General features: G+C 40.4%; 1 protein-coding gene across 7 annotated transcripts in view; it reads left to right on the forward strand.

The window, feature by feature from the left end:
• PARG (poly(ADP-ribose) glycohydrolase) overlaps positions 1-5599 on the forward strand; it is a 130380-nt gene extending 124781 nt beyond the window's left edge. For 6 of the 7 annotated variants that reach the window (XM_030568604.1, XM_030568600.1, XM_030568596.1 and 3 more), the window contains exons 17-18: positions 66-194; positions 2020-5599. In XM_030568604.1, the coding sequence (XP_030424464.1) occupies positions 66-194; positions 2020-2180 (290 nt within the window). In that variant the 3' untranslated portion in view covers positions 2181-5599. Of the gene's footprint in view, positions 1-65; positions 195-2019 lie in introns of those variants that run through there. The other variant, XR_004001187.1, reaches the window with a different exon arrangement.
• Positions 5600-10035: the final 4436 nt, after the last annotated feature.

Below are 10035 nucleotides of genomic sequence, written 5' to 3' on the forward strand. Positions count from 1 at the left end.
ATTTACCTCTGGTTTGTTTTTGTTTTGTGTTTTTATTTATATATTTATTTATTTATGTGCTGCAGCCTTAATACAAATCCTTGCAGCTGCGGAGGCTGGGCGAGATGTGGTTTATTTTACCTTTGGAGATGCTGAGCTGATGAGAGATATTTACAACATGTACACCTTTCTCACTGAGAAGGGCCAAACTGTCGGTAAGTGTAAAACAGTCTCTCTCCCCTGTGAAATACAAAGAGGAATAAATCCATTTCCATTGTGAAAGCTGAACAGTAAGAAATGTAAATACTAGGATCTTAAGTGCTGAATTTAAGTAAAGGAAACCTCAACATTACAGGTCTATGCAAGAAGCTATTCCTGAAAAAGCGGTAGATAATAAACCTGTGCCATCATATAAGTTAGTTTATGGTAACTGAAGGCTGCCAAAGCTCTACATAGAATTTGAAATGCTTTTCTGTCTTTTAAAAAAAAAATAGGACCCACATTTTTGTTCCTCATACTGTTCTGGTATGGTATTATGAGCCCTGTCCCAGAAGCCCTGATACAGCTAAGTAGCCAGATTTGAAGTCATTGGGACTCAATGGCAGTACACAAGAAGTTACATTCGTTGCCCTGCTGATAGTAGTGTCTCTAACTTCTTTGTGGGAAACAGAACTCTAAATTTAGGTCTTTCCAAATCACTTCAAAAAATAATCCATTCAGTAACGGTTTTGTTGTTTAAATTTATGAAGTGTATATACACATAGTTACTGTGAAATTCACCACTCCTTGCTCAGAGCTCAGGTAATTTTGTGCAAGGAGTGGTGCAAGCAATGGATTTCGTGCAAGGAACTGAGAAGTTGAGGGGGACCCAAACCCTTGTTTTCAAGTAGCTCGCAAACCACAGGTTATGGCACAGTCCATCTTGGTCTGCACTTCCAGCCTGCACACTGAAATAAGAGCTGCTGCCCCTTCACTTCCCCTAAAGCAGAGGTCTCAGACTCAAATGGCCAGGAGGGCCACATGAGGGCTAGTTCATTTGCCTGAGGGCCGCATCACTGACACACACACACCCTTGCTGCCCCGGCCCTGCCCCCACTCCACCCCTTCCATGAGGCCCCACCTCTTCCCACCCCTTTCCTGCCCCCATTCAACCCCTTTCCTAAAGTCCCCACCCCAACTGCACCCCCTCCCTGACCCCAGAGGGTACATGAGGGGTGTGGCAGGGGCTCAGAGAAGGGAGTTTAGGTGCAGCAAGGGTTGGGATTCAGGCAGGGAGCTCAGGGCAGGGGGTTGGGATGCAGGAGGGGTATGGGATGTGGCAGGGGGCCCAGGGCAGTGGGTTGGGGTGCAGAAGGGGTGTGGGATGCAGCAGGGGGCTCAAGGCAGGGAGTTGGGGGGCAGGGTGCAGGAGGGCTTTGGGCTCCAGGATGGCAGCGGCGCACACTGGGGCCAGGGCAGGTTGCTGGCCCCTGGCCCGGCCCCGCTCCGCTCCGCTCCAGGAAGTAGTTGGAACCATGTCCCTGCAGCCCCTGGGGGAGGGAGGACGCAGGGCTCCGCATGCTGCTTGCCGTGCCTCCAGGTACCTCCCCTGAAGCTCCCATTGGTCGCTGTTCCCTGTTCTCAGCCACTGGGAGCTGAAGGTGGGGGTGGTGCCTGGAAGCCAGGGGAACACACGGATGGAGCCCTCTGCTTCCCCCCCACCCCTGCTGCAGGGACGTGATGCCAGCCGCTTCAGGGAGTGGCACAGGGCCTGAGGGGGGGGGGGGCAATCCTGCAGCTGTAGTTTGCCCACCCCTCACCTGGAAGTAGGCCGGGGGGGATGGGCGCAGGCCGCTTGGCAGACCACAGGAAATAGCCCTGCGAGCCACGTGTTTGAGACCCCTGCCCTGAACAATGTTCCTTGCCATTGAAATCCATGTAAATGCAGATCCTGTGGCCTGTACCCAGTACACAGTTGTTAGTTGTGAATATATACATACTTATAGTATGATGCAGTAATTTTAGAAATGTGCATTGGTTTTATTTCTTTTCATTTTCAAGGGGATGTTTACAGGCTGTTACTCAGATATTATAATGAAGAATGCAGAAGCTGTTCTACTCCAGGACCAGATGTGAAGCTTTACCCTTTCATATATAATACCCTTGAATCCTATGCAGATTCCACCGATGAAGATGAGAAAGGATTGTGCTTTGATGACTAAAATAAAAATTTATGAGGATTTTTTTCCTCTCTGTCTAATATATTATTTGAATTGCTGAGTGTAAAATATGGACCGGCTTAACTTAATAGCAATGTATATAATACTGAATTTGTAATCCTATAAATTCTCCTAACCTAAAACCAAACTTTGAGGTGAGATTTTCTGTTTATACAATGTAAACCCCATCCATCCACATATATAAAGGGTTGTTTTGTAAATCCTATTTGCATGTCGTCTTGTTCATTGGCAGATTTTGGTCTATATTTGTTACCCTTTGGAACCAACAAATACCAGTTTATGTGAAAACTCTCTTTAAGAAAACCTATAAAATATACCAATTTCCAACATAAAGTGATTACTAGTAAACCCACTAGTAAAGCCATGTAACTCATGGGCGTGATGTTAGGAAAGCCTGTAATTATCCATTTTATTGGAAATTCTAACAGTTCCAGTCCATCCCTGAAACTGCCATGGTACTTTTTGCCTTTAATTTTCACTTCTTAATTTCTGCAGCTTTGAAAACTTCACAATTTTAAATGTTTTAAATAAAAAGTAAAAGTTTCAAAACTGCAAGGATTATGGGAAAGCAAAAATTAAAGCAGCACCCACAACTACTCTTCTGGTGTTGGCACTCGAGGAGAGCAGGATAACAGGAAGTTAAACTGGGAAGGGAAAAGAGGGGCTGAGTTATAAGGAAAAAAGAGAAACAACATGAAAACTAGAGGAAGCAGAGAGAACAACTTCAGATCATTTACTTACATTCTTTAAAATCTATAGTAGAACCCAAGTATTATATAAAACAGTGAACAAGTTCTTAAACATGATGCTGTATCTAAAATTACTCAAGTTTTGCTGCAGTGATTTGTAATATTGCTGGAATTCAGCTATTTGTTAGATTTACAACAGCATCTCAATGATCCCCTGCCTAGAATATATACAGATATATGCACATAATAAAAATGAAACAAGGATATGATAATTACTTAGGCATCAGTGGGCAAGAACTCTTTCCATCCTACCAAAAATAAATAAATAAATAAATAAATAAATAAAAACAGCAACTATGGAGGGGGGGTGCGCATGCCTTTTGAAATATGGAAGAGATAACAGAGTGGAGGTATGTTGTAAGAAGTAATGTAGAAACTGTGCTATTACCATCTTCATGAGTCCAAAATGAATACTGCTGCTGTACATTAAAGAAATGTACAAATGAGTTTCAAGGCTTTAGGAACATAGCTGTAGCATAACATCCCAGGAATGTACACTGGCCAAACTCTATTGATTTAAGTGGAAGTTTTGCCTCTGGTAAACAGTCTGCAGTTTAGTCCCAAGTTGGAAAGTATGGCCCCGCCTCTCCATTAGGCTTTTTTTGTCCAATCTCATTATTGTAGCTGCTGCTACCAGTTAAGCTCCACAGGTGGTGGCAATACTGAAAGCTGTAGAGTAGATAAAGCACTGTTGGCCACCAGCATTTTCAGCATGATGTCTGGTAGATCTCCTCTGAGTGGGCTTAGACAACATGGTGCTTAAATACTGGTGCGCATTCAGAGTCCAGCCTATATTAAAGCTCCTGCTGCTGCTCATACTGTTGGAGCTGAACTAGTGGGGAATTTGGGACTTGAAAAAAGATTAGTGCAGAGGCTCTGTAAAAACATCTTCACAGTTATGCTAATGGTTCAATGAGGAAACATCAGCATTCCTTGTAATTTAATACATTATGGCATAGGTGATTTAACCCTGCAGTTCCCAACTGTTGTACTTTCTGTCCATCCAAATCCATTGAAGAGCAAATTGAAAAAGAAATCTTGATAAAGAGACTTGGAATGGCATTTCAGCACCTTTATTTTGTTTATACCTGTGGCTTTAGAGCTAAAGGAAATGTGTCTGTTCCGGGAATTGCTCAGATTCTGACTATAAAATGTTAATGCTCATAGTGAACTCTTATTCCATGCATTTTGTTCTAAGGATCATGTTTTGAGATTTGACTTCAGATGCATTGCTGATAATAAAGACAGGCTGATCATACATGTGTACAGAAAATTGAAGCTAAATGTCAAATCATGTTCACATTACTACTTATAGCAAAGGTAAACAGGATTTGGGCTAAACAACTGAAAGAAAATATAGCAGCAAGTTCTGTAGTTGGGCATAACTTCCCACTTTTTTAAATAAATAAGTCTTAATGACAACAAGCATTGTGTTCATCTTGGTGAGGGGGGGTGGGGGGGAATCAGTTTTGTAGATCAAACTCTACCAAATGAATGTCTTTGTCATTACAAGAAAGTCTACTTCAGCCACGAAAATGGAGAATATTTGTAACTATAGGATGATTTTCTCAAGTTCATTTTCTGACTGTATTCAATTCAGAGAATAAGATGTTTCCAGGACAATCCATGTGATCACATCTATGATGATTTTTTTTTCCTTAAAATCCTGGAGAATTAAGTAATTGTGGAGCAGAGAGAGCAACCTATTCAAGCTCAGTTCTTTAATGTATGTTCCCACGTATTTTTTTTGAAATTACAGTTAATAAACTGTTGTCTGCTTTTTCACCTGTCCATACAGAATTCATTTAATTTATATACAGTCATCTGAAAAATTTGAAGTAATATCTCCTGTATCCTTACGTACTTGGTCTTTGAAGGGGAATACTGTGAGGGCACTTGCAATGTAATGTTGAGTGCAACATAAAGATTATATTTACTTGTACCGATTTGAAGTAACATAGCACATGGTTAAGAAGTTATTAAGAGGATTATATTCCCAGGATCTTTCTAATCTGAGAGAAAACTAAACTGTCCAGGATGTTCCATGAAAGCCAACAGGATAATTTTAGGTCAGTGTAATATTCACTCTACATCTTAATTTCTTTCCTTCCCAATCAGTATTGTCCATACTTTCGGGAGCAAGCTATCCAGTCAGAGGCCCTTCTGGTGCTGAATTCAAAATATTGAGAAATGGAGAGTGCTGATGGACTAATGTTGCAGTCAGGGAAGCTAGAACGGTACTCTTCTAGAAACCTGTTTGTGGAATGCTCTATTCTCTTCATTCTTATAGGGTGTTTGCTACATGTGTTCAAATAGAAGTATTAAACTTCCTACCCCAAAAATTGTTCTATACTGTGTTTTAGCTGCAAAATAGCATGATCAGTATGTAATAATGGTGGGCAGTCTATTAGATTGGAGTGTGGTTGTATAATCCGGTTGGGGGATGGAGTGCCTCTATTCACTTTACAGCTCTTACACCTAAATTCCTCAGTCAGGAGGTGCTTTTATCCAGTTATGTGTACCAATAGCTGAATATATTAATTTACAGATTGCTGAAATATTCTTGACACACTCTTCAACTTGCAGTTGATGCATCATATTTTGATTTTTCTGGATGCTAATGTTTACATGATTTTTGTAGGAATAAAATATAAAAAAAAAAAATCTGATGATCAGAACTTTGTCCTCTTCATTATTTACGATCTTGATGTATCATGTTAGGTAAATCTGAGATGGATTGAGGTTTCCAGTATGTTTACATTGTATAATATTGGCTATGTAGAACTATTTACCAGGTAGTGTAACAGACTTAAATTAAATTTAGCAAAGAGTAGTCCAGCTAAACCTTCTTTGCCTGTTGTGTACTGTTGCTAAGCAATGTTGAACAATTGCTGCATTTTTTAAAAAGATGATTACTGTACATTTCAAGGATGAGCTAAGTGATTTTTGTATAGGCATCTAACTGAATAAATAGTGTGTGTTAGTGTGCAAGTGCACATACAGTTGGCTATTATTTAATTTCTATTGGCAAGCAATTAACAGTATTATGGTATTCACAACATTGCTTTAAAATGAATGTAGGAAATACTACAGTAGCATTAATGTAAAAAAATTGAAAAAATGTAAATAGCAAATGCTGTGTCCTGTGTTTGCCCAATGAATTTGTAAAAGCACTTTGAGATTCCTACTAGATGAAAGCTGTGAGAACCTATATGATTTTTGTAAAGTCATCATTTAAATGAATTTTAAAATCAATTTTCTTCAGTATAGAAGTATATATATTCTCATCAAGGCTCAGTGTTTGATATAAAATGGTTTAGACTCTAATCTAGCAGGCAACAACCATCCCTGCAGATCTTGTCTATCTAGAACTTGTTTTAAGATCTGCATCAATCAAGCCCAAATGTATTACTATTACATGTAGCTGTTCATCTATGTCTTACCCCAATGAATCAGTCTGGAATGAGGTCCAGTACATATAGGGAGGTTATTTCCTTATAGACGTAGCAATGGAATCTTAGTTTTTATTGCTTGCTTTTAAGAAGTGCTCTGGCAGAAATAGGAATGTGATTCCAAATTAAAGCAGGAAGTAGCCAGCAAATCACAGCATCTGAAAAAGTGTTTGCTTATGTAGGTGATGAGGGACCAAAGATAAAGCTTGCTGAAAGTGAATGACAATTTGCCTTTTAATTGAATGATAAAGTATTTTGCTGTAGCTTGTCTTCAGCCTGTCACATATGAACTTGGATTCCTATTTTACATGTTTAAATATTCATGCAGCATTGATCTTTGAAAACCAGATAACATCAAAGGCAGGTTGAAGTGGCTGCCCCTCAGTGCAGCTCCTACATAGTCAGGATGCTATCAGTGGTTGCTCCTCTCTAGAATTGCCCCCTACTTCCTTGTTTGTTTATGACCTTTTAAAAAAAGTAAATGCCATAGCCGGCAGCCATGTGTATCAAATGTAACTCAAAGAAATTCACCCTTTCATTCATAATACTTTTATTAAAGGAAACATCTGCTGTCTCCGATGGTAACACTAATTGCATGATGACACAGCTAACCTGCAGTGCAGTGGCAAACACTAACATGGAAAATCCACTGGTAGCTGAAAACTTTTATATTTTTCTTTGGATGCATTGCTATTTTTAAAAAGAGCCTATTCATAAACATGCAGGATGCCCAATTGAGAACCCTCCACCTTCTCTCACCAGTTACCACTTGTATCAGTTCCCCATACTGTGGTCTCAGTTTATCATTCTTGTTTTCTTTGGACACTTATTTTTTCTGCAGATGGCCACTAAAGCATATTATTGCTTGCGAATGTCAAATATCATTTACTCCAGCTTTCTAACTGCAGCATACATGGGGAGATCACCTGGAGCTGATTGGGGTTGGCCATCCAACTAAAAAGCAGAATGGATTACTAGATTGATAGCTGCTGCAGCCCCATGGGCCCTAGACAGTCCATGACTACCTGGGAGAAATATGCTGTAAATTCAGAAGGGCATGTACGAATGAGAGAAGGAACTCTTCCCCTCTGCTCCTGCAACATCTTAAGACCTGAAGTATCCACCATGCCCTGGCACAGAGTGATGTAATGCTATGTATGGTACCCTGGGGCAGCAGCTGTGGGAAGTAAGGTCAGCTAATTCTTAATAGAAATTAAGATTCAGAGAAAGGAATTTATGTAAATAACACTGGGGACTAACCTGAGTTGCAGAGCTGCTTTCCTATGGATTTAGTCAGGTTTTGACTCTTGCTTGAATGCAAGCCTCCAGTTTCCCAGTCAATGTATCTGTCGTTATTCATAGGAACCTCAGGCAAACAGATTTCACAATTGCCAACATTTATGCTCCAAGTGTTTTTCCATTTCACAGAGCTTTGCTTAGGCTGTGGAATGGAGTTCTGTAGATGTTGGGATACCAACAAGCTGCAATAAACACTTCCATGTTTACCAGCTTAATGTTTTTATCACCCCAAAACAGGCAAGCTCTAATACTTGCTATGACTATCTCTAGTAAAATGTTTCAAAAATGTTTATAACAGCATTTTCCACCTGATACTATCTGGCATGTTTTTACATGGTCTTGTTTTGTGATTAAAGGTATTTCATACTCCTTTATCATTGCTTAAGTGAGTGTGACCTGGAAGCGATATAGGAGGTGTCTCATTGATAACTCCATTACAGTAAGACATCAATTCCTGGTTAACTCAGCTGTCAGCTGGAGATACATAACTATGTGGTTCTGATAAGTGACACTTGGTACATGGTTAAAGGAAGCCACAATATATTCTAAGCATACTTGATACAGTATTGTGACAGGTCCTTGAACACACAACGATCATTAACATCTGTGGGTGCTTGCTGTCAGTGGGGATAAATCTATTCCAAAAGCTAAACAAGAATTGTCACAAGCAGTTAGCAGTACTAGGTATATGGTCACAGCTGATCAGTTGTAATTCCATCTAATAGAGGGCAGTGGTTCCTATATACAATAACCATTTAATTGTAGTATCTTTTACTGACCTGAATTTACTACCTGGCTCTCTTTAAAGTTGTCTATAATCTCAATCTTACTATGCGTTTTAGAAATCCCACCTGTCCTACCTACCAGACAAAGGATTTAATTTCAAAAACAAATTATGAAAAAAGAATGATGAAGCTGGTCTAATCTACAAAACTCCTGCCCCAGTATTGTCCTTACCGTGGATGGAACAAATGAAAGGGAAAACTGGACTGTAAAATAGGAGATTTGTTATCTAGTGATTTTGTCTCCTTTCAGGCTCACCATTCCAACAACTGAGTTTTTAGAGCAGTGGAACCACAAGGGAGGGCTCCCATAACTGCGCACAAAGATAGAAAAGAAGAGCCTGAATGACAAAGGTGACTGAGGCACTACAGTGTGTGCCACCCTTCTACCACAGGTGGCATCTTCTGAAGCCTGTACACTTCACCTGGAGTGCTTGGAGAACATGTGTAGATGTCCACATAGCCACTTTGTTGATTTATTTGTATTTTCAATGGTGACTTTCTCTTTCTTGTTCTCAGTTTGCTTCCCCGTAGAAGGCCCTGTCTAGTGAACTAAAAACGCTGCTACTGAAGAGATGCCATCTACTGTTTGCAACTTATTAGCATTGTGCCACTTACTATACAGAGAAGGATCATCAAAATGGCATCCTGCATTGACAAACAAAAATGCTCCCTTCATTGGCTGGAGACCGTGAAATAAGAGAGAGGTAACATGATGGTCAAAAAGTGCACATTTCCCAAGAGTCAGTACACAGCAGCATCTGAGATACTGCCATTTTTCACTATATTTAAAATAGACAAATGGGGGGTGGGAATCATTAGCTTGGCACTGCTGTTCTAAAGACTTTTTGGTAGGTAGGGTGTTATAACTAATTACTTTCTCTTAATACTTCCTTAAAGTGTTACCTTTTTTATGTCTTGCCTGAATGTAGCAGGGAAAATTTTGTCTAAGGGTATGTCTACACAACAGCTGGGGGGTGTAATTCCCAGCTTGGGTAGACATATATGCAGTAGGTCTCCTGGAGCTAGCATGCTAAAAAGAGCAGTGTGCTCACAGCAGCACAGACAGTGGCTCAGGCTAAGTGCTTAAGTAAATACCCAAAGAGCTGGGCAGGATTGTACTCAGGCTGCTAGCTAAGCTGCTTCCTGTGTTGCTGTGGCCGGATTGCCTGTTTTAGCACAGTGGCTTGAGCAGAGTTAATGTGTGTATGTCCACTGGAGCTGGGAATTACACTTCCAAGTAAAGGTGTGGACATACCCTAAAAGTCTGATACCTGCTATCCATTAACCTTTAAGGCCACCAGGAATTCTAATTCACACAAGGAACAACTGTTATCAGAATTAGGGGGTGAGAAATAGAAACCATCTCCAAATCAAGGACATGTCCTTGTATAGGAGAAGGAGCATCTGGCCATCCAGCCACAGTTGTCCACCCAGAATCATTATCTCCAAGACAGGGCCATACCAAGGAAGTGGAAAAGGGAAAGTTTGAATCTTCTCCATAGGTTTCACATACATCCTCACCTTTCTTTTCCACTCCTTTCCTGGGCCTGGA

The sequence above is a fragment of the Gopherus evgoodei genome, chromosome 7 (assembly GCF_007399415.2).
Source record: "Gopherus evgoodei ecotype Sinaloan lineage chromosome 7, rGopEvg1_v1.p, whole genome shotgun sequence".
NCBI lineage: Eukaryota > Metazoa > Chordata > Testudines > Testudinidae > Gopherus > Gopherus evgoodei.